Genomic DNA, 24,554 nt, shown 5'->3' with positions numbered 1-24,554 from the left:
AGTATGGAGTAAAATACCCCAAGCATTTTGGATGGCTCTAATCTTATTCTGAGAGGATTGAAAACATATTGAGAATACACCACTATCAGCTCTTTCTGTTTTCTTAATTTCTCTCTGCCTCTTTTCCATGAAGTTGTTGGATTGAGATGGGAGGGAAATGGGTTTGAGTGGGTTGCTCTCTGGATGAAAGTGGAAAGTGGTTTCTTCTTCCATTTCCTCCCTCTGACCTCAACTCTTGTCTAGATACAGTATTGCTAGGTTAGGATTTTAAAATACTTTATTCCTGGGGGTGGAGATCAGTGGTAGAGCACTTGCCTAGCATATGTGAGGCCTTATTAGTCTTATTTGTTTTTTTTTTTTTTTTTTTTTTAATTAATTTTTATTGTAGTTTGTTCAAAACATTACATAGTTCTTGATATATCATATTTCACACTTTGATTCAAGTGGGATATGAGCTCCCCTTTTTACCCCATATACAGATTGCAGAATCACATCAGTTGCACAACCATTGATTTACATATTGCCATTCTGGTGTCTGTTGTATTCTGCTGCCTTTCCTATCCTCTACTATCCCCCCTCCCCCCTCCTTATTAGTCTTATTTGGAAAGCCCTATTTTCCAACTGCAAAGGGTTTCCTGAGGCTTTCTGTGTACCTGGGATTGCAGTTTGAAGAAAAGGGAATGCTGTAAGTGCAGAGATATTTGGAGGGGAAGGTGGGGCTAAAGAAGGTTTGGGAGAGATTGTTTGGTCACCCACGTTGGCATCAGCCACATGGGTTCAGAAATCCCATTTTTCAGAACTGAGTGGATTTAAGCTGGGTGCGGTGATGCACGCCTATAATCCTAGCGGCTTTCTTGAGAGGCTGAGGCAGGAGGATAGCAAGTTCAAAGCCAGCCTCAGCAATTTAGCAAGGCCCTAAGCAACTCAATGAGACCCTGTCTCTAAATAAAATACAAAAAAAAAAAAAAAAAAGGTAGGGTGGGACTGGGGATGTGCCTCAGTAGAAGCCCCTGGAATCAATCCCCAGTACCAAAAAGAAAAAGAAAACAAACTAAGTGTTTTCTTTTTTTTTTTTTTTCCAGTGTCTCACAAACACTAATGTATAAAAATCTCAAATGCCAATCTTGAAATACAAATTTAGTAATAAAACCAGATATTCCTGTTTACTGATTAGGGATAGAGTCTTCTACATGGAAAGCAAATTTATAATCAGAATACTAATGTGTAATTTAAAAAATGCTCACTTGGTTAGGTGATCAGATTCCTGAAACTCTTTTTTTTTTTAATATTCTTTTTTTTTTTTTTTTAAGAGAGAGAAATTTAATATTTGTTTTTTAGTTTTCGGCGGACACAACATCTTTGTTTGTATGTGGTGTTGAGGATCGAACCCTGGCCGCACGCATACCGCTTGAGCCACATCCCCAGCCCTCCTGAGACTTTTGATTAGCACATTCTGTCCCTCAGAGGCCAAACTAGAAGTTTTCTTACAGAACATGGATTCAGAATAAGGTGGTTAGAGAAGCTTAATGTTTAGTGTCATCAAAGCAGGCCAGCCTGACACTTGCCATTTCCAACATGGTGATGGAGCTGTGTTCTCATGACAGCACTGCAGAATTTCTACCTAACTGGCCTCTTTGGACATTCCTCTGATGGATATTAAACCCATCATTTCCTTTTCATAACATGGTTTTCTCAAGTTGTTACTAGGGCAATTGTTTCAGGGTAGGCCTTTTATTTTTTTTTTATTTTTATTTTTTAATAGATGGAGAGAGAGAAAGAGAGAATGAATTTTTTAATATTTATTTTTTAGTTTTTTTTTCGGCGGACACAACATTTGTTTGTATGTGGTGCTGAGGATCGAACCCAGGCTGCATGCATGCCAGGCGAGCGCGCTACCGCTTGAGCCACATTCCCAGCCCAGGGTAGGCCTTTTAGTTACAATCTTTTTTCTTTTTCTATTTTTCTTTTTTTTTTTTTGGTACTGGGGATTGAACCCAAGGGCACTTAATCACTGAGCCACAACCATAGCTCTTTTTATATTTTATTCTGAGACACAGTTTTGCTAAATGGCTCATTTAGTTGCTGTGGCTGACTTTGAACTTGCAATCCCCTTGCCTCAGCCTCAGCAGCTGGGATTACAGGCATGAGCCACCGCGTCCGTCTAGTTATAATCTTAATCTGGTACTTGCTTCTAAGGTTTTTTTCATTAAATTGGGGAGATCACTGACAGTCTTTTGGGTTATTCTTAAACATGGCAGATTATATCCTGTATATTTCAAGTATTCCTCATTTCAGTTTTAGAGGTAGCCTTAGTTTCACTTATGGAGTGATGGGGTTTGTTAGCCCTGTATAATTTCCAATATGTAGCATCCATCAGAAATTGAAGTAGCTCCTAAATTCAGAGGGTACAAAATGAACTGGAGGAGAGCTGGTCTGTTCCCCAGTGACATGAGAACTGCAGTAATTTTCTCTGATAAATAATTAAACCATGCTTTCCGAGGGGGTTCTATTACAATGAGCAGGTGTGCAGAACATGAGAGGTTTGGTTACAGTGAGAGGAAGGATGCTGTGGGCAGATAGACAGCAACTGGCCCAGAGTGCCCCGATCTGCCCCAGGAGGTGGAAGTGAGGGGCACCCAGTTGATTTTCGACAATCACCCAGGTAATTTTCTGACAACCAACGGATCACAAGATCTAAGCTGATCACAGACAGTCCCTTTCCTTGTCCTGCTGGAAAGAACCCAAGGAGCCCAGAGTGGCTTTTTTTTTTTTTTTTTTTTTTAATTAAATTCCAGGTTTGGTCTTCTGGGAGTTTTGTATGAGAGAATCTTAAGCGGGGCTTGGTGCACTGAGACAGTCCCAACTCACTGGGTCCTGGAGGTGACTATGGAATAAGCCATGGGATTTGAGAGCTCTTTGTTATTTGTGGTCCCTTGGGGTGAGGGACAGATACTTATTAATCCTCATTAACTTTTTTCTCTCTTATTTTCATGTCCTTGCCTTGGAGCAGTTATTACAGTAAGTATTATCAGGGGGTTTGAAATTGTAGATGATTTATAAGAAAAGAAATAAAAACGTAGCTGGGGCTGGTTGGTAGTATAGCTCAGTGGTAGATTGCTTACCTAGCATGTGCAAGGCCCTATGTGTGACCCCCAACACCACAAAATAAATAAAAAAATTAATAAATGCACTAGAAGTCCTGGATATTCTCTTTTGGTGTTGTTGAGGCGTCTTTTCAGTCCTGATGAAGAGTTTGTCATTTGGCAGGGGGACCTCCTGCTTTAAACTGCGTTGACTTGTGGCTTTATCAGGTACATCCTATCTCTGGGTCTTATATGTACAGAATGACTCAAGTCTCTCCCCTACTGTCCTCAGGTCATGCCTACTAGGTTGTACAGAAATTTTGGTACAGCTGGCCTGATTGTGACATTCCTTTCCTATTGAGCATCTGTTGACCCAGTGAGCACTGACCTTTGGGCAAATTGTGAAGTCAACAAGATATTTCTTCTGTGATCATCCCCTTTGTCACTGTCCACACCTTTCCACCCTTCAGCATACTCATCCAAGTGCATTGTCTCTTCTAGGAAACTTAATTCCTGTTGAGATGATAATGGGTTTTTCCTCTTTTTAGTAGTTACAGTTTTTGTTTTTGTTTTTTTCCCCTTTTACAGTTGTAGTTTTTAAAAAGCACTAAGAGAAGGAGACAATAATTAACATGAAGGGTTATCTCAGCCAAAGGCTAGCTGGGGAGAAAAAGGCCATGATGAATGATTTTTGTTGGTTGGAGTCTTCCTTACTCTCTCCATGATACTAATTAAGCATTAGCACCCTATGCATGAAGTAATATGGAAGACTAGTTAAATACATGGACTCTAAAGTCAGACAATCTGCTTTTTAGCCAGTTCTGTGATGATCTATCTCTGGCCTTGACTGCATCACCTAACTTGTGAATGTTATTGTCCTCATCTGTAAAATGAGGATGATTCCATAGACATCACAAGCTGGAGTGAGGATTCAATTGGGGTGACGCATGTCTTGCATATGATGGGTCCCCAGTGAAGTTAGCTATTATTATCAGGCAAGGCCTGAATTCTTCCGGCTGCCCAGGGTCCAGTGATGGGAGACCCTACTCTCCAGCTATGAACCTGGTGAGTGTAAAGTGTGTGTATGTGTTTTCTTTTTCCTCTTCCAGAATGAGTACATGAAAGAGGACTTTCTGATTAAAATTGAAACCTGGCACAAACCAGATCTTGGCACCCAGGAGAATGTAAGTAGTACTTCCCAAGGTTCCCAAGAGTTTCCAGGATTCAGAACAGGATCTTAAATTTGTGTCCTATAGCTTCTGTATCCCGACCATGGGGTCCTCTCTGTGATCCTCTTTCACCTGGCCAGGAAAGCCGGGGCTTCTTGTTAAACCTGTCTTACCCCAGGGTAAGACTGCCCCATTTTTGATTTTCAAAATGTGATCTCTGAGATTCCTTACTGCACCTTCCTGTAGTGCTGGGATAGGTCTAAAATGCAGTTACTGGCGCACAGGAGCTGTATTTTATTTATCTGTTTATCAATCTGTCATTATTTATTTATAGTACTGGGTCTCAAACCCAGGAGCACTTTATAACTGAGCTACATCCTCAGCCCTTTGTAAAATTTTTTATTTTGAGACTAATTTGCCCATGCTGGCCTCAGACTTGCCATCCTCCTGCCTCAGCATCCCAGTTGCTCTGATTATGGGCAAGTGGAATACTATGTCCCGTTGGAACGGGATTTTCTTTCTTTCTTTCTTTCTTTTTTTTCTTTTTTTTTTTTTTGTGGTGCTGGGGATTGAACCCAGGGCCTTGTGCATGCAAGGCAAGCACTCTACCAACTGAGCTATATCCCCAGGCCTGGAGTGGTATTTCTAAAACAACAAAATTACAGCTTCTGGGCTGGAGATGTAGCTCAGTAGTAGAGGGCTTGCCTAGCATGCCTAGCATGCATAAAGATTTAGGTTTGATCTCCAGCTGCATAAAACAAAAAAAAATTATAGCTTCTATAGAGCACAAATTTTAAAATACACATTTTTTTTCTTTTCTCCCAGTTCAGGACCTTGTGCATACTAGGCAAGTGCTGTACCACTAAGCTATATCCCCAGCCCCCAGCTCTTTTTGTTTTTTGGGGGTTTGTTTGTTTGGGGGTTTGTTTATTTGGAGGCAGGATTTCACTGAATTGCCCAGACTGGATTCAAACTTGTAATACTCCCACCTTGGCTTTCTGAGTAGCTGAGATTATGGGTACATGCCATCGTGCCCAGCTAAAATACACCTATCCTTTGCCTTAGCAATTCCCTATCTAGGAATTTACTAGACAATTATTTTCTCACATATGTGTCATAACATACACAAAGAAATACATTATAGCATCATTTTTTTTTCTTTTTCTTTTACTAGGGATAGAACCCAGGGGCACTTAACCACTGAGCAACATCCCCAGCCCTTTTTTGTGTTTTTATTTAGAGACTAGGTTTCACTGAGTTGCTTAGGCTGGTTCTGAACTCTCGATCCTTCTGCCTTAGCCTCTCAAGCCACTGGGATTACAGATGCATGCCACCATGCCTGGCCATTATAGCATTCTTTGTGTAACCAAAGATTAAAAACAACACAAGAGCTGGGCATGGTGGCTCATGCCTGTAATCCCAGCGACTCGGGAGTATGAGGCAGGAGGATCACAAGCTCAAGGCCAGCCTCAGGAACTCAGCAACTTAGCAAGACCCTGTCTCAAAACAAAATATAAAAAGGGCCAGGGATGTGACACAGTGGTTAAGCATCCCTGGATTCAGTCCCCAGAATCAAAAATCAAAAATAAAAAGACAATAAAGAACAATCCTCAAGCTTGTTGTTTAAGGGAAGGAAGGGAGAGAGGGAAAGGGAAGTTAACTGGGGAATGAAATTTATCAAAGTATGTTATGTGTATGTACAAGTATGGCATAATTCCACCATTATGTGTAATTATTCACCAATAAAAATATATTGTTCAGGGGCTGGGATTGTGGCTCAGTGGTAGAGCACTTGCCTTGCAAGTGTGAGGCACTGGGTTTGATTCTCAGCATTGCATATAAATAAAGAAATAAAATAAAGTTCCGTCAACAACTAAAAAAAAATTTTTTTTTAAAAAGTGTATATATGTTGTTCAACGAAAAAAGCAAGATACTAACAAATGTGTATATGTTCTAGTTTTTGTATTAAAAATAAAAACTGTGCATAGGGATTGATTGTAGCAGCTGTGTCTATACTAGAGTGGGCCTGGGGAACAAGCAAGAAAGTTACTCTTCATTGTATCCTTTCCATACATTTTGAATTTGTGTTATAATTTCATACTATGTATCTGTACAGCATGATTAAAATAAGCATGTGTGGCTAAGCAGGCAACATCTCCAGAAATATTTAGACTTTACTAAGGGGAACATGAGGAAACAATGTAGTGCTGAGATAGGTCTAAAATGCACCTAGGAGTCCTAAGGATATTTTGACCTGTGGAAGTGGAACTTAGCCTGAAAAAATCAGCTTCATTCTCTAATTTATGTCTACTTAAAATCCAGTGTCCTATTCCTATATGTATATTTTCTGGTGATGTTGCAGATTGGATCCAGGACCTCAAACATGCTGAGCTACAACCCCCAATCCTTTAAAAAAAATTTTTTTTTAAACAAGATCTTGCTAAATTGCCAGGGATTATAAGTATATACCACTGTACCCAGCTCCTTTGCATAACTTTGTACAGGCTGACTATTCCTTATCTGGAATGCTTTGGACCAGAAGTGTTTTAGATTTCAGATTTTGGAATATTTGCATATACATAATGACATATCTTGGGGATGGGACCCAAGTATAAACACAGAATTCATTTATGTTTATGGATACCTTATACATATAGCCTGAAGGAAATCCCCTTCTTTCTGCAGGTGCATAAACTGGAGCCTGAGGCATGGAAACATGTGGAAGCCATATATATAGACATTGCAGATCGAAGTCAAGTACTTAGCAAGGTAAGAACTACTTAAAGATGTTGGATGTAGAAGTGACTTCTATTAGAGAAGTCACTTTTGACTCAAAAGGAAGTTCTCTCTTTTATTGTTTGCTGTTTTACTTATTTTATTTTTTTATGGTACTATGGATTGAACCAGAACCTTGCAAATGCTACTACTGAGGTATATCCTTGGTCCCTTTTTAAATTTTAAAATATTTAATTATTTTTTCCTGGTACTGGGAATTGAACCCAGGATCACTCTACTACTCTAATATTACTGTATTATACCCCCCAACCCCCCACCAACATTTTATTATTTATTTATTTATTTTGGTACCAGGGATTGAACTCAGGGGCACTCAACCACTGAGCCGAATCCCCAGTCCCGTTTTGTATTTAAAGAGACAGGGTCTCACTGAGTTGCTTAGTGCCTCGCTTTTGCTAAAGCTGGCTTTGAACTCCCAATTCTCCTGTCTTATCCTTCCAAGCTGCTGGGATTACAGGTGTGCCTCACCATGCCTGGCTTTTTTATTTTGAGACAGGGTTTCACTAAGTTGCCAAGGCTAGCCTCAAATATGATCTTCCTGCTTCAGCCTCTCAAGCTGGGACTACAGGTGTGTGCTATTGTGTCCATCTATTTAATTTTGAGATAAGCTCTCACTAAGTTGTCTGGGCTGGCCTTGAACTTTTGATCCTCCTGTTATGCCTCCCAGCTGGGATTACATGTGTTTGCCACCATTCCCTGCATTGTTTTGTTTATTTACTCATTTATTTTTGTGGTTAGGGATTTTTTGATTAGAAATTGGATCCAGGGAACTCTACCATGGAGCTACATCTCCAATCCTTTTTATTTTGAGACAGGGTCTAAGTTGCCAAGGCCAGCCTTGAACTTTTGATCTCTTGGCCTCCCAATTAGCAGGGATCATAGGCATGTGCCACTATGCCCAGTTTATTTGTTTTATTTTTAAAGTTAGTATTTAGAATTCCCCCTTGTCTTGAGTTGGGGATGCCACTGGGGAAATAGCAACCCAAATTTGTGTCCTGTTTGGCCTCTGGAAGTTATTATTAGACAGTGTAGATGCCATTGGTAGAATGTTTTGACCTGCTGAAATGATGTTTAACCTGAAAAATCAAGGCACTAGTTTTCAGATTTATTTTTTGAATCCAGTAATTTTAAAACATTTATTGCCTGTTTGGAGCACTCTCTTAGGTTCTGTATGTTCCCAATGAGAGGAACAGAATATAGGAAAAGACTTATCTCCTGTCTTAAGAAGCTGGTAGTAGCTTTTCAGAGTAACAAATATTTTAGCTGGAAAAGGTTGGTCCACTGCTAGACCATAGCTTGATGAGACAAGGACCAGGTCTGTCCAGCTTGTTTACCCTTATGCTCCCAGGAAGTATCTATTTAGGGAATAGAAGGGTTTGATGCTCCTTCACTCATTACTGCTCTTTTTTGACAGAGAACTTGTTGGAATCATGAGACAGGAATTTAACTCTGCCCATTGATAGGGAGTAAATGTTTGCTTTTTTGTATCCAGGGGTCTGATACCTTTTTCCTGTGGTCACTGTGTGCACTTTAGATAGTTCACTTTGTGCATTTCCAAAAAGATAAGAAAACCATCTTGTGCTTCCTTGCTTAACATCCCTACCCCGTGCTCAAAAGATTGGTTAATTTTTCAAAAAGCTTTTAACTGAAGTATGACTAGCCAGATGAGTATGTCATAAATGTACAGCCTGATGAATTTTCTCAAACTGAACATACCCAAGTATTTCTCAAACACTAAACTAGCAAAAACTAAGGTTCTTTGACTATTTTGTCAACTCTGGTTCTAAGAGTAGAAGGAGACCTGGGGAGGTAGCTTAGTGAAGAGTGCCTGCCTAGCATGCACCAAGCCCTGAATTCAGTTCCCAGTACCACAAAAAAAAGAGTGTGTGTGTGTGAAAGGAAGGTAGTGATAGGGTAGAAGTTTTTATTTTTATTTTGAATACACAAATAATCCCCATAGTTTGGGAAAAGACTTTGTGTTTGCAGGTATGTGTGTGTGTGTGTGTGTGTGTGTGTGTGTGTGTGTGTGTGTGTGTGAGATATTATCTTTGTTATTTTCATCAAGTAAATACTAAGATAGTATACTAAGTTTGCTTTTCCTGAGCCCACATTAGTCAATGTGGAGTTCCAGCTGAAAATTAAACTTTTGTTGTGATTAATTAACACAGAGATTGATTGTATTATGAATCAGTGATGTTGGGGAGGGAGGAATGGAAAGAGGTTATCAATGACTAAGTTGTGGTATGTAGGATAAGAGGTTCTGGCGTACACAGTAGAGTGACTATGGATAATGATAGTGTATTGAAAGGAGTTTGAATTTTTTTTTTTTTTTTTTGCAGGGGTGGGGGGTGGGTGGGTACTGGGGATTGAACTCAGCGGCACCCAACCACTGAGCCACATCTCCAGCCCTATTTTGTATTTTGATTAGAGACAGGGTCTCACTGAGTTGCTTAATGCTTCACAGTTGCTGAGGCTGGCTTTGAATTTGAGATCCTCCTGCCTCAGCTTCCTCAGCCCTGGGATTATAGGCATGTGGTACTATGACCAGCCCGTTTGAATGTTTTGACCATAAAGAAATTATACATGTTTAAGGACCTAGATAGGTTCAATCTGATTCAAACATTACAGTATACAGTGTATCAATATCACATGGCATCCATAAATATGTATAATTTTATGTTTTTATGCATCAGATTAAAATTTTAGTTTAAATTTAAAAATTAAATAAGTCAGTGAAGTGAGACTGACCAGTAATGTTTACAAGGCTAGGTCCTAGACAGTGAACACTTCTAATAGTAATTTTATTAAAACAAGTGGAGATTAGACAAGATTTCAGAAATGATGGCCAGTTGTCCTGAGCTATGGCTATGTTTTAAAATTACCTTCAGGGATTACAAAGAAAGAAAGCAAATCCATGCTGCTGTCCTCACCTGCAGATATTTTACTCACTAGGTTTTAGGTAGGGTGACCCAGAAATCTGTATCTTGAAAGTCTTCCCTGACAATTTGGATGCTTACCCAGGTTTGAAAATCTGTCTTAAAATTGGAAATACGTGCCTGCTCAGAAAATCTGGTGACAGTTTTATACTGGTAAAATTGAAAACAAACCCTGGCAGAAAAGAATTACATGGAACTCTGCTCTAAGGCAAATGTAAACAGTTCTACATCTTGTTTTATAACATTTTCCCCTATTTGCTATATGCCAGCAGCATCAAGACCTGATATGAAGTATACTTTAATGAAAATCTGACATCTTCCTCTCTCCTTCTCTCTTTTTCCCTTCCCCTCTAACCCTTATTCCACAACTTCTCAGGATTACAAGGCAGAGGAAGACCCTGCAAAATTTAAATCTGTGAAAACAGGCCGAGGACCCTTGGGCCCAAATTGGAAGGTGCAGTTCACATCCTTACCACCAGGGGACCAGGCACAGAGTGGGTGGGCCTCCCCATGGAGGAGGGAATGGTTGGGGCTGGTCTACCCTACAGCCTAAGGTCTTTCTTCTTAGTTACTGGCTTGCCTCTGGCTGTGTTTCTAATGCAGCAAGAACTTGTAAATCAGAAAGACTGCCCATATATGTGTGCATACAAACTGGTTACTGTCAAGTTCAAGTGGTGGGGCCTGCAGAACAAAGTGGAAAATTTTATACATAAGGTAAGTGACAAGGGTGACAAGGTGAGACCTGTGTGTGTGTGTGTGTGTGTGTGTGTGTGTGTGTGTGGTGGATGTTTGGCCCAACAAGAAAAGATCATACGACACATGTGACCTGTGTTATAGGTTGCCAGCATAATAATATTTCACAGTTTAATTTTTTAGATCCCCATTTTCCCTTGCATATAACTGTCTTACAGTTTAATGTTGTCCATCTCGGGGCACCACATGCAACAGGGAAGGAAACCAAGGAAAAAGAAGGAAACAGAAAGGGTCTTGCTATGATTGAACTAAAAATAAAACTCAGTCTCCCTTTTCTTGAAGCCAAAAGGCAAGAGATACTGTAAGCCAAATTCTCTAGTGCCCTGAGTTACTCAACTGGGCAGACCTAAGCAATTTTATAGTCTTTTAATTCTCTGAATTAGACACATACTCTTGGGTCACAATTCATAGCTGTTGGCCAGTTAAAACCTGGCATTAGGGGCTGGGGATGTGGTTTCATCGGTAGCATGCTTGCCTGGCATGTGTGCGGCCTGGGTTCAATCCTCAGCACCACATACAAAGATGTTGTGTCCGCCAAAAGCTAAAAAATAAATTAAAAAACAAACAAACAACAACAACAACAAAAGGAGGAAGTCTGACAGTTGCTTGGAGGCCTTAGTTTGACTAGGAGCATGATCATAGGCTGCCTGTTGGTAGTATTTGGGGCAAAGGGCCTAGCTGCAAAGTAGGCATCTATCCTTTCTTGGGGGCTCCCTCATGCTTGAAGCCTTACCTGTTTAACACATGAAGGCAAAGGTCACTGACCTATGGCTAATCCAGATAAGTCATCCAGATATCACTCCGCCCCAGTAAAATATGGCTATTAGCATGGAGATTGTGGCGAGGAGGGCGGTGGCTTTCCCCTTCTTGTTCTAACTTGGTTCCCTCCTTTCTATAGCAAGAGAAGCGTCTGTTTACAAATTTCCACAGGCAGCTGTTCTGTTGGCTCGATAAGTGGGTTGATCTGACCATGGATGACATTCGAAGGATGGAAGAAGAGACGAAGAGACAGCTAGATGAGGTGAGTGGATCCCAGGGGAGACTCTGCAGCTCTCAGAGAAATCTGTGAATATTAGGGAAACTGTCATGCTGGGACACTTCACTAAGGGCCACTGCCCTGTAGTTCTAGTCTGCTAAAGGTAAGATGAATTACCAGGCAATATGGGAACCATAGGGAAGAAAATAGCCCATGTTCTTGAATGTAAAGTCTAGTTAAGGTCTTGGCATATCCACAGAGACAAATAAAGTCATCTATGCTACGTGCCAAGGGAATGATACAGCCACTATAGTGACTTCAGAGCCAGGTGAGGGATCATGCTGAGCTGCAGAGTTGGAGGTGACCCTGGTAGGAGGCAAGTTGGGCTGAACCACGAATACCACCCACAATACCCACAGAGGACAGCAGTAGCACCCACAGAAGCTCATTGCTCTGTATGGTTGTTTTGAGCTAATTTTAGAGTTTGGAACTTTTGCTTTTTTTTTTTTTTTTTTTTTGGCCTTGGCATAGATCCCAGAAGAAGGGCTATCTACTTCATGGAATCAGGAGACCCAGCCCTTATGCCTCATTTAGGGAGGTTTCCCTGAGAGGTCTGTTTAGAGGAGGTGGTCAGTGAATAACAGGCACTCCCCCCTGTGTGCTAAGCACTGTTCTAGGGGCTTTTACATACACTACCTAGTGCCATCATCACAAGTCCTATGAGGAGGCACTGTCAACTGTCAGCCAAGGGAAGAGGCTCTGGGAGCTCAGTGTGGCTGTGCTGGACCTGCAGGTGATAGAGGCAGCAGGAAAGCCCAATGTGTGACCCAAAGCCACAGCTTTTTTTTTTTTTTTTTAACAGTACTGGGAATTTAACCCAGGGCCTTGTTGTGCTGCTAGGCAAAATGCTTTACCACTGAATTGTACCCCTAGCCTACAAAGTCATAACTCTGAATCACTCCCCTTTTCTCCTCCTCTTATGTGTTATTTGGGGCACCCCTGCCCTCTCAGGGCTAAAAGCCAGGCAAGAAGCTCTGTTTCTTAACAACTGCTATTGATTTCTCCCTCCTAACCCCTAGTGGGGGTTGGTGTGAAGCCTGGGTATCCAGCAAAGACCTTATTTGGAATAGCATTATCCAGCTCTCTGGCAAGGCCTTAAGTGAGGACCAGGTTTGGGTTCCCCTGGTGTCCCATGCTACACAGGTGCTCTGTACTTCATGGTGCTGGTCTAGTGTGGATCTTGGGTGCAGAAATCCTTCCTTCCTCTGGAGCCGCCCCCCCACCCCAACTGTTCTTACCGTCCAGGATACCACTCTTCCTGGGCTGACTTACTGGCAGGTGCTACCCTGAATTGGTTCCTGCTGAAGGCGGATGTTTTGGTAATTCATTCAGCTGCATTTGGCAGTGAAGTAACAGGATTTCGGGCACAGTCCTAATTCTTCTGCTAAGGATCATCAGGAAGTAGGAGATTTGAAAGTTCAAGGCTCTGGCGATTTTGCCTGTATGAGAGAGAGGCTAGAATCTTTTGGTCACCCTAGTCGTGACTAAAAAGAAAAGTTACCAACTGGAGCAACATGGAGATTTTCATTAAGGTTTGGCTTGGAGCTTTAACTCCCCACTGCCCAACAAAGGCCAGTGTAAAGTACATTGGGGTTCATGTGTTTGTTGTCCTCCTTTTGCTTCTTGGGTAGAATTCAGTTACTTGATGTTAGCATGCATGAGGTACTGGATTCAATTCCCAGCACCAAAAAGAAAGCAATGCTCAAATTCTTGGAACTAGAACTATCTCCAGAGGATCTACTGGATCTGCCTTCCTCACATTCAAAATTTGAGAACCTTAGGGGTTAGGGAGAGTTTTTTGTTTGTTTTTAACTCCCACTCCATTTTTTTGATGTTTCTCCATTCCATGGCGGATTATGCCAAATGCTTAGATTATCACTGCCCTCGAGAATAACTGCAAGTGCAGGAAACTCTTTGGAATTAGAATTTTAAAACTAATTTGCAGAATAAGTAAAAACAAACCAAATCCGTGTCATTGTGGAACATGTTTTAACCTGCTTAGCAACTGAATAGAACCTTTGTATGCTAACTAAACCCCTAATTTTTTTCTCTATCTAAAAATAAATTTGATGGACATGATTGTTCATGCTTACAATACTAGTGACTTTTGAGACTGAGGTAGGAGCATTTTCAGTTTACTGCCAGCCTAAGCAACTTAGGGAGACCCTATCTCAAAATAAAAATAAAAAAGGGCTGGCAATGTAGCTCAGAGGTGGAATGCCCCTGGGTTAAATCCCCATCCCCAATACCTAAAAAAAAAAAACAACTATTTGTTGGGCTAGCATGCACAAGGCCCTGGGTTTGATCCCCAGCCATCACACTTACTAAAATGTGTATATTTGTTTTCTCAAAGTTTATTTTTATACCCACTCTGATAGTGGCTGGGTGTGGTAGCATATACCTGTGATCCCAGACTGAGGCAGGAAGATTCCAAGTTCAGGGCCATCCTGGGCAACATAATGAAAGTTGTCTCAAAACAAAATAAAAAGGAGATGTTGTTCAGTAGGTTTAACCCCCAGTATGGGAGATGGGGTGGATGACTCAGTAGTATCCCAGGCTGATGAAGAAGCAGCTTTCTACATGGACCCCACTCCACAAAAGTAGTCCCATGTAATTCTTATGGTTGTTTCTTTTGTTCATTGCATATTTCTAAATCATATGCTTATGCTCTTAATTTTTTTTTTTTTTTTTTTTTTTTTTTTTTTTTTTTGGTACCAGGGATTGAACTCAGGGGCACTCGTCCATTGAGCCACATCCCCAGCCCTATTTTGCATTTTATTTCCCTATTTTGCATTTTATTTCAAGGCAAGGTCTCACTGAGTTGCTTAGTGCCTTGTAGTTGCTAAAATTGGCTTTGAACTCGAAATTCTCCTGTTTCAGCCTACCAAACTGCTGGGATTATAGGCGTGCACCACTGTGCTCGGTTTAATTCTTAATTTCTGAACTTTAAGATTAACTGTTGCCTTCTTCCTTATGGGAGATTTCACCCTGTTATGCCACGCATCACTCAAATACTTCCCCTTGCCACTGTTCAATATCACAAGTTTTGGTTAATTCATTATTCACTGCTTATATTATGACTTTGCCATTTTTTTTCCCAACTGAAGCCTGTAGTCGACTTAGATTTTCATTCATTCCTTGGATAATTTTTTTAATAAAATTAATAACTGTCTTCTTTCTTTTTGTTAACTCAATGATATAAACATATAAAGACAAGCTTTGTTTTTGAGTCTTTCTGTGGCTGGCTTGGTGTGGTTAGTGGGAGATGCAGTGCATGATAATGTGGCTGCTATTGGTATTGGTCCATTCTCATTCATTCTGCTCTATTAGCCTTTGAATTCAACGATTTCTGGTTCAGGAAAATGTTTATTTTTTATTTATTGTTTATTTGATATTTTCCTCCCCTCTGTTTTCTTTGTTCTCATTCTGGAATTTTTTTTTTTAATTTTTTAATATTTATTTTCCAGTTTTCAGCGGACACAACATCTTTGTTTGTATGTGGTGCTGAGGATCGAACCTGGGCCGCACGCATACCAAGCGAGTGCACTACCGCTTGAGCCACATCCCCAGCCCTGGAATTTTTATTAGTCAGAATTTAGCCTTCCTGAATTGACCCTCTAATTGTTTGGTTCTGGGGATTGAACACAGACAGAGACATTTTACCACTGAGCTACATCCCCAGTCTTTTTTCTTTTTTATCTTGAGGTAGGGTCTTGCTAAGTTTCTAAGTTCAGGGGCTTGCCTTGAATTTGTAATCTTCTTGCCTCAGCCTCAAGAGTCACTGGGATTACAGGCGTGCATCACCACACCCGGAAACTCTCTACTCTTCTTATTTCTCTCTCTCTCTCTCTCTCTTTTTGTTTACCCTCTGGAAGACTTTTTTCCAATTGTTAACTTATCATCTGTTGAGTTAAAAAAAAATTTTTTTTTTTTTTTTTTGCTATTTTGAGACAAGGTCTTGGTAAGTTGTTTAGGCCTCACTAAATTGCTGAGGCCAGCCTCAAACTTGTGATCCTCCTGCTTCATCATCCTCATTCACTGGGATTAGTGTGCATAACTGTGCCTGGTGAATTTTTAAAAATTTTAAGCTAGCATGGTGGCATAAGCTTGGGAGGCTGAGGCAAGGCCAGTGCGAGCAATTTTAATCAGGAAAGACTGAATACCTGTATTTATTCCTTCCCGAAACCCTACTACAATGCAGGAGAGGAAAATAATAATAAAAATGGATAGTTTATTATCTAAAATATATCCAAAAAATAAAAAGGGATTAGGGCTGTAGCTCAATGGTAGAGCATTTGTCTAGCATGTGCAGGATGCTCAGTTCAATTCCCAGTAACAAAAGGAAAAAAAACTTCAAATTTCTTGTTCTGTTTTTTTTTTTTTTTTAATCTTCCTTTTTTTCCTTACATGCACTATCTTCCTTTTCTAAAGCTACAGTTTCTAAAGCCATAGGATTTTTTTTTTTTTTCATTTTTGTTTTTTGAGGTTTCTCTCTGCTCCCTGAATATTCTGTTTCCTCTGAATTCTTTTGTCAGTTTGCTTGGACTGTTTTTTTTTTTTTTGAGAGAGAGTTTTTTTAATATTTATTTTTTTAGTTTTCGGTGGACACAACATCTTTTTGTATGTGGTGCTGAGGATCGAACCCAGGCCGCACGCATGCCAGGCGAGCGCGCTACTGCTTGAGCCACATCCCCAGCCCCTTGGACTGTTTTTTTTTTAATGTTAGGGGCTTTCATCAAACCAATGAGAGGGCTTCCTTGTAGGGATAGTCAGGTAGTTACAATGGGGAGTCTTTTGAGGGACTGCGTTTTGCTTAGAGAGGACTCCCCAGTCTCTCTGTTTTTTTCTAGTACCGGGGATTAAACCCACAGGCACTCGACCACTGAGCCACATCCCCAGCCCCATTCTGTATTTTTTTTAGAGACAGGGTCTCACTGAGTTGCTTAGCACCTCACTTTTGCTGAGGCTGGCTTTGAACTCACGATCCTCTTGCCTCAGCCTCCTGAGCGATTGGGATTACAGGCATACACCACCACACCCAGCCCCAGTCTCTTGTATAGGGGTAGTTAGGTAGCCAATATTTTGGGAACCAAACTGGGAAAGGATCCTGGCAGATTCAATGTATCATCCATTGGCCTTAATTTAATCCCCTCATTTTCTGCACCATGCCTACTTTGCCCCTTACTGAATTGGGGTCCCAAGTCTAGGCTTCCCTTTGCATCTTGAGTGAACTTCCTGTCTTTTGATGTGGCCTAAAGTGGGGTGGTTGCTTGACCTGGAGAGTAAGGAGAAAGTACACCTGGACCTAACTGTTCTCTATTCAGACTTTCAAATAAGTCATCTGTTTTCAACCCACTGGGCACTCCCACCTGCAGAATGACCTGGCGCTCAGTTCCCAAGCCTTTGGAGAACCTGCAGCATAAACTAATAGGTTCCTTCTTGGCTCCCTGTCCTCAAGGATACTTAGGTGTCAGCCTCTGCTGCTCTGTGAATTAGTTACTACTCATCCATCCTTTTTCCATCTTCAGAATGTTACCATCTTTTATTTGCTGTTGTTGCCTCTGCTGTTGTTTTTGTGGTTTTATATCTTTTTGTTTTAATTTCTTTCCTCCATCGTAGTAGGGTTTTGGGGAGGAATAAATACAGGTATTCAGTATTTCATGATTAATTGCAAGTCTGTAGTAGGAATTATGAGTTATTCTTTAAACCAATGAATAATCGTCTAGTTCATTGGTTTTTTTGTTTTGAAGGGACACCATGAGGCCACAGTCACCACTGTGATAAATCTAGTCCCTGGAAGGGCCAGGCTCACCATTCTTGGGTGAGACCCAACAATTTGAGGGAAAAAAAAAAAGGATCAAGAGATTAGTTTTTGCCCTGAAAAATTATTTCTATGCCCATGAAATATGTGCTTGTAAGAGAGTAGTTTCTTTCTCACCCACTTTCTCCTCCCTCTCTGCTTTTGTTCTAAGAGAATCTTTTTTCCTTTTTTTAAATATTTTTTTAGTTGTAGTTGGACACAATACCTTTATTTTATTTATTTATTTTTATGTGGTGCTGAGAATTGAACCCAGGGCCACACATGAGCGAGGTGAGCGTTCTACCACTGAGCCACATCCCCAGCACCCCCCCTTTTTATTTTTGTTAAATGTGGTGCAGGGGATTGACCTAGTGCCTCATGCATGCTAGGCAAGTACTCTTCCACTGATCCACACCCCCAGCCCATTCCTAATCTTTTAAGGAACCTCTATACTGATTTCCATAGTGGTTGAAAATTTCACCAACTTTAAATTAGTGTTTCTTTTTTTCCACATCCTCTCCAGCATATATTATCCCTCAAAATTTCTTTATGTACATGTTTATGACAGCAAAATATGCTGCTCTATCATTACTCTATATTGAATTTATTTAAGTTCCTGGCCCTAACCATTGAGCCACATCCTCAGACCTTATTTATTTATTTATTTGTACTGGGGATTGAACTCAGGACACTCGACCACTGAGCCACATCCCCAGCCCTATTTTGTATCTTTAATTTAGAGACAGGGTCTCACTGAGTTGCTTAGCGCTTTGCAGTTGCTTTGAACATGAGATCCTTCTGCCTCAGCCTCCTGAACCACTGGGATTACAGGAATGCACCACCACACCTGGCCCCTTTTATTTTGGGGGACAGAGTCTTGCTAAGTTGCTGAGGGCCTTGCTAACCTGCAGAGGCTGGCTTTGAATTTGCGATCCTCCTGTATCTAGTATGGTTTTCTGTAAGGCACGTGGCACATGCCTGTAATGCCAGTGATTTGGGAGGCTGAGACAGAAGACCTGCCTGGGCAACTTGATGAAACCCTGTTTCAAAGTAAAAAAAAGCAATAAATGGCTGGGGACATAACCTCAGTGGCCACTGAATTCAATCCCCAGTACCACCAAAAAATAAAAATCCAATTGGCCCGGGTTGGCATTGTGACCCAGTAGTAGAGCGCTTGCCTAGCATGTGTGAGGCACTGGGTTCAATCCCTGGCACCACATAAAAATAAAAACAAATAAAATAAAGGTATTGTGTCCATTTACAAATAATAATAATAATAATAAAATCCCATTGGTCCAATGGGCCTCATTTCCTAGTGGACACCACTGCTAACAAAACAAAAAAAAAGGGATTTCAATTTTTGTTGCTTTTTCTGTTCCAGGTATTTCTGTTTTCATGTTCTTCAACTGTATGTAAAGCCTATCATGGCTGTGACTGAGGAATAGCAAAATATCTAGTTAATTTCTCATGTCATTTAGGCCCCAGGAAGCAGGAAATAACCATTCTTAGGACATTTACTGTAAAAATAAAACCCTGAATTATTTCAGTGGTACCCTCGGTGGAGGATGAAACTCATCTCTGAAAGTGGGGGAAGCCATCATATTCCCTGATAGAAAGTTGCATCTTATTAAAGACAGTGAAAGCTGGGCATGATGGCACACACCTGCAAGCCCTGGGTTTGGGGAGACTAAGGCAGGAGGATCACAAGTTCAAGGTTGGCCTCAGCAACTTAATGAGACCATCTCAAAATAATAAATAAAAAGGGATGGGGATATAGCTCACTGTAAAAATGTCCCTGGGTTCAATCCCTGGTTATATATATATATACACATACATAAATAAATAAAGGCAGTGAGAGAATGGAACCTGGCTTTGCATTAGCAAATTACTAAGTTGTTATGAATGGTGGGACCAACAACAGAGCTTATAAATGATATAGTTTTGGCTATATATATGCAGAATTCTGCCCTTCCAGTTTTTGCTTTGTGCATAAAAATGCTCTACCCTATCTCTTGGCAGTATACATATTTATGGTGGAGTTACATCAGCCTTCAATTTTTGTTGCTTTTTCTGTTCCAGATGAGACAAAAGGACCCAGTGAAAGGAATGACAGCAGATGACTAAAGCCTCCCCTCCCCCTTCTGCACTGTATGTACTTTATATTTTTCACTGGGTCATAGAAGCTGCAATTAGTTTGGGTCCTTACAACCTCATCAACTCACTACGGAGTGAGAAAACTTACTTCATTCCTCATCCTTTATTCTAGTAATGATAATGACTGTCATAGTAAATGGCAAGCTTTTGTGTTGTAATGAAAGGGATTTTATGTTTGTTAGGACACTTAAGGGACATATTTTACAAAGACTCACATAGATAGATGTTAACAGGGTGGTAACAAGAAGGGTAGAGGGTTGTGGACACAGAAGCAAAGTTTATAATTCACAATAATGAATGAAGTTCATCATTCACTTTCCCCTCTTGCAACTTGAGCCATAGTTGAAGGTGGCATGTTGGGGGACTTTCCTGTACTATTCATGCCAGACTTTCTAGTTCTCACATCCCTGCCCTGTTCAATTTCCCTGGTCAATTTGTTGGCCAGACAGCTTCTTTTAGCATTCATCACTGTATCTGGCACTTTGTTGCCTATTTTATATCCCCCTGTCCCATACTAAATAGCTGTCTTCAATAGAGTTAGCATTTCATATGCTAGGAGAGTTTCTGCCCAGATCACAGGACAGGAATAGGAGTGACCCTTGTTTCACATTGTCACTTTTCCTAAAGTTTCCTCCTCTTATTAGCTCCAGATTCAGGTTATTTCAGCAGCTTAGAGTGGTCTTGGTCCTAGGAAGGAAAACTTGATTCTGCTCCCAGATTAGGCTCTGAATGAAAATTACTTAATCAAATAAACTGGCTGACCTATAGCACCAAAAAATAAAGGAGCACCAGAGTCTCACCAGCAGTGATGCAAACCTCTGTGTACACTCACTGTCCCATGTTCTTAAAGCAGTTTCTGGGAGACAGAAGGGTAGGATTAAGAGGATAGCTGCAATGCCAGCTTTCAGTCACTGCTGGGGCCTTAGTGCCTTCTTCCCCCACTCCCCTCCCCACAACTAGCATCCTTCCTCCTTTTGAAATTCCTCCATTCAAGATGATTTACAATGTGCTTCTGTTTTCCTCTGTTGCTTCCTTAATAATTGTATTTCTCTTCTAGTTTCGCAAGACAGTGGTCAACAGGAAGGCCCAGCAGCTCCACCCTCCTGAGTGACAGGCCATCTTCGGACGCAGCCTTTCTGTGCCCATTCTTCAGGCAATTTTCAATTCCTTACTGTAGCTAATTCTAGATGCCCTTTAATATTGTGAACAAATAGACCGTCTGGTATTACGGGAGCCTGCTCCTCTAAGATATGTGGTGTATAGGCTGCTGTATTTACACCTCCTCCCTCTCTCTCCATTGTGTTCTGCCCCATTTCTGGGTATGCCCCCACCTTTATTTCCAAGTGACATTTTTAGTCTTCAAGTTAGCTGCCTTTTGTGATGTGGTGATTTAAGTTCATTTGTTTTCAGCCTTGGGATAAACTGAGGTATTTTGCTTCCTGGGCAGATCCTTGAAATTTTGAATGCTCACCTGGGGAGAGAAGATGAGTTAGAAATACAGTATCCTCCCCTATTTCCCCCACCTAGTTCCACAGAATAGCAATGTGGCTTCATAACTCTTACCTCTGTTCCCAGTTACCCATTGTTACAATGTACTAAGCACGAAGGAGGTACCCAAGGCCCAGATTCTGTTTAAAGAAAATTTAACCCATATGAATAATCCCTGCCCTGGTCATTGCATCTCTGGCCACTGTTCTTACAAACAAGCGTGATTTCTTGGTCTTTCTGTTGCCCACTCTGTCTGAATTTCTCTGCAGAGCCTACAAGACACCCTGGTCACCTTTCCACCTGGAGGGAATTGTCCGGCGTGGCCCTTAGAATTGAATCTGCCCCATAGATACCAATCCATCTGACCCCTGAGGAACTAGCTCTAGGCTCCTCTTCCCTTTTGGGCTGGTGCTGCCACTCAGCAATAATCTTCTTTTCTCTATGCTTTCTTTGATCCCTGTCCTCTGTCTTTGAGGCTGGTTAGGATGCAGAAGTCCTGATCTTTTCATGCTGCACAAAACGAGCATGCAAAAATTCCCTCCTCCCCCAGCAGAACATGTACCCTCTTGTCTCCAATCACTGGAAAATTTGGGAATCATGAACCCAGCTTGTTCTACCCATACTGAGTTCTGTCCTGGACAATCAGAAGCAAGCACTGATCGTAGTGGAAGAACTCCACTAAAGTAGACTAGTGAACAAGTCCAGGCTCCAGGGAAGTAGAAATTGCTGAGTGCTTCCCAGTTCCTTGACTCAGCAGAACCTGAGTATGCCTTCTTGATGGGAGAATATGAGATAGCTATGGTGTCACCTGACATTTCCCAAGCCTTGTGAAGTATGTTGGCCTGAGTGTGCAGTGACCCAAACCCATACCAGCCTGGGTCCCTCTGCTAATGAGAGAAAACAAATCTGTTTAGAATGAGAAGTGGGAAGGGACATTTTACCCTTAAGTTTTGTCTGTGTGTTTGCCTTACTCATTTCTAAGTGCAATAATGGAGCGTCTCACAGATTGCACCTGTGATATCCTCCTGACAGATGCTTCCCTGTGGCCCTCCTAGGGCAAGGGTAGACAGATTCAGATCCCTCAGCATGGTTAGCTCTGACCTTCATTGAGGTCCCTTTGGGACCAGGAGATATCTCATTATAGGTACCTTCCTATGTATTAATCTCCTCACCTTGTAGGGTCTTTGGTAATGGATCTGGGGCATTTCAGCTGGTGATCAGCATCTCAATTGCTAGGAGCATGTATTGGATTGGATTGGATTGGAAAAGTTGAAGAGAGACATTCCTACAGGAGAAAAATTTAAATGTTTTCCTGCAAGCTCTATATTAGCTATTATTATATTTGTGCTTAAAGATTTTTCTTCTTCATTCATCAACTAGGTGAAGTCCAGGTGTGGGTTTTCTTGGGAGAAACTGAAACTCTAAGTAGACAGTTGTTTATGTGGTGTGAGGATCAGCAGATGTTAGCCTCCTTTGTTCAGTTCTTTGAGATCTACACATATCACTTCAGCTCTGGTGGGGGCTCACTCTTCGTTTGCCTTTTCTCTGGCTTCTCCCACTTCTACCTGTTGCCCTGTTTGAAAGCATCTAAATGAGATGAGCTGGAATTTCTCAAGACCAGCCTAGATCTGGGGCTCCTGCCCACACAAACAAAAGGAGGGATGTCTCTTTCTAATCCATCCCTATGGATGATGTTGCTGCTGGGCAACAGTGTTGGCTTCTTTTAAGTGGCCCCTTCCTTCTTTCCTTCTCCACCCCAAAACTGATGAGCACTCAGAGGGGCTTATGATGAGCAAAGGCTTAGCTCCAGGGATTACACCTGCCGCTGTGCCATGCCCCTTCAGACCAGCTGCTTCCATTAGATTTCCAGGGTCTTAGTCCCAAATGAAAGCAGCAATGCCTCTACACAAGGGCTGCTGGGCCTCCTCATTGAGAGAGGTCAGGGACAGGGTCAGTATTGTGGGCACGTGTATATCTTCCCATGTTCTCCTTTCACAGTCCATACCAGGACTCCCTGACTTATTTTGGTTGGTTCCTAGTGCTCCTTCTTTTACAAACTACACTTTGTAGAACTGATTAGATTACCTTGTTTATTTAATGTGAGTTTGTGCCTTTTTGTCTCAATCTTCCAATACAGGTATATTGGGAAAAAAAAGCAGTCTAATAAAATCCTAGACAGAGCTTTCTGGAGTCCATCTTATTGATTTTTTATGTCCATATAACTCTAATATCTTCAAACTCTTTCAGATGTTCCCCATTTCACCAGAGCAGGACTGGGGAAAAGATACAAGCCCTTGTTGATTTACTTATGTAACACTGCATATCTGAATGTAATTTAGCCATTTTTTACTGATAGTATTTACTTTTTTGCTTTTCTTTACCTCTCCTCTTCACATATCCCTCTTATCTACCCTACCAAGCAAAAACATTTAAGGTAGAAAATATTTTGTTTTTGTTTTTTTCCCCAATACCTTTACTTATTTATTTTTATGTGGTGCTGAGAATTGAACCCAGTGCCTCACTCACACTAGCCAAGCTCTCTATTACTGAGTACAGCCCCAGCCCAGTTTTTTTTTTTTTTAACGTGTGTGTGTGTGTGTGTGTGTGTTTGTGTGTGTCAGTGCTCAGTGTTCCAAAGGCTGGCCTCAAACCTTGTGCTCAAGCGACCCTCCTGCCTCAGCTTCTAGAATACCTGGGACTGTGGACAACCGGCCACACTTTACTGACTAAAGTAGGAGTCCTTACCCTGGTTTTAGGGTCTGTGAGCCTCATGTAGCTTTGTAAACTTGCGTGCATTTTTTGCCGTGAGAAGGCATGGTTCTCAAATGAATCCCACACATTTCCTACCTGCTGCCGCCAAGAAAGATTAAGAACCAGGGACTTGAACAAAATTATTAGGAATCTTAGGCAAAGTAAATAATCTCCATTTCATGTTTGGTCTTGAATCTAGACCTAATCTATAAGCAGTGGCTTATTTTCTTTCATTGATAGCTCATCTTCAAGAGTCCAGGAATCCCAAATGTCCCATGTTTAGTAATAGGGAAAATGAGTTCAAAAAGCAAAAGCCACACGGGTGCGGTGGCGCACGCCTTTCATCCCACCGACTCCGGAGGCCGAGGCAGGAGGGCATCAAATTAGTCTCAAGATTTGTCTCAAAATAAACAATAAAAAAAAGAGGCTGGGGATGGGCTTGGGAGTTAAGTGCCTGTGGGTTAAATCTCCAGTACCAAAAGAAAGAGAGCCACTTGAAAGCGGCAGAAAAGAACTAAATGCAGACGCTCCACGACCAAAGTGAAATGCCTAGGGACTGAGTGAATTACCTGTAGTGAGGGAGAAACC

The 24,554-nt window shown here is 41.3% G+C and overlaps 1 protein-coding gene across 1 annotated transcript in view; it reads left to right on the top strand.

Moving 5' to 3' along the window:
- Pitpna (phosphatidylinositol transfer protein alpha) overlaps positions 1 to 23,396 on the top strand; it is a 40,679-nt gene extending 17,283 nt beyond the window's left edge. The window contains exons 5-12 of the mRNA XM_076869776.1: positions 3,011 to 3,018; positions 4,193 to 4,267; positions 6,938 to 7,021; positions 10,361 to 10,438; positions 10,588 to 10,698; positions 11,636 to 11,758; positions 19,653 to 19,721; positions 20,785 to 23,396. Coding sequence (XP_076725891.1) covers positions 3,011 to 3,018; positions 4,193 to 4,267; positions 6,938 to 7,021; positions 10,361 to 10,438; positions 10,588 to 10,698; positions 11,636 to 11,758; positions 19,653 to 19,697 — 524 coding nt within the window. The 3' untranslated portion in view covers positions 19,698 to 19,721; positions 20,785 to 23,396. The remainder of the gene's footprint in view (positions 1 to 3,010; positions 3,019 to 4,192; positions 4,268 to 6,937; positions 7,022 to 10,360; positions 10,439 to 10,587; positions 10,699 to 11,635; positions 11,759 to 19,652; positions 19,722 to 20,784) is intronic.
- The last annotated feature ends 1,158 nt before the right edge of the window (positions 23,397 to 24,554 follow it).

This window comes from Callospermophilus lateralis, chromosome 11 (genome assembly GCF_048772815.1).
Source record: "Callospermophilus lateralis isolate mCalLat2 chromosome 11, mCalLat2.hap1, whole genome shotgun sequence".
Taxonomy (NCBI): Eukaryota; Metazoa; Chordata; class Mammalia; order Rodentia; family Sciuridae; genus Callospermophilus; species Callospermophilus lateralis.
The sequence above is the reverse complement of the archived record's forward strand: the minus strand, read 5'-3'. Positions and strand labels throughout refer to the sequence as shown.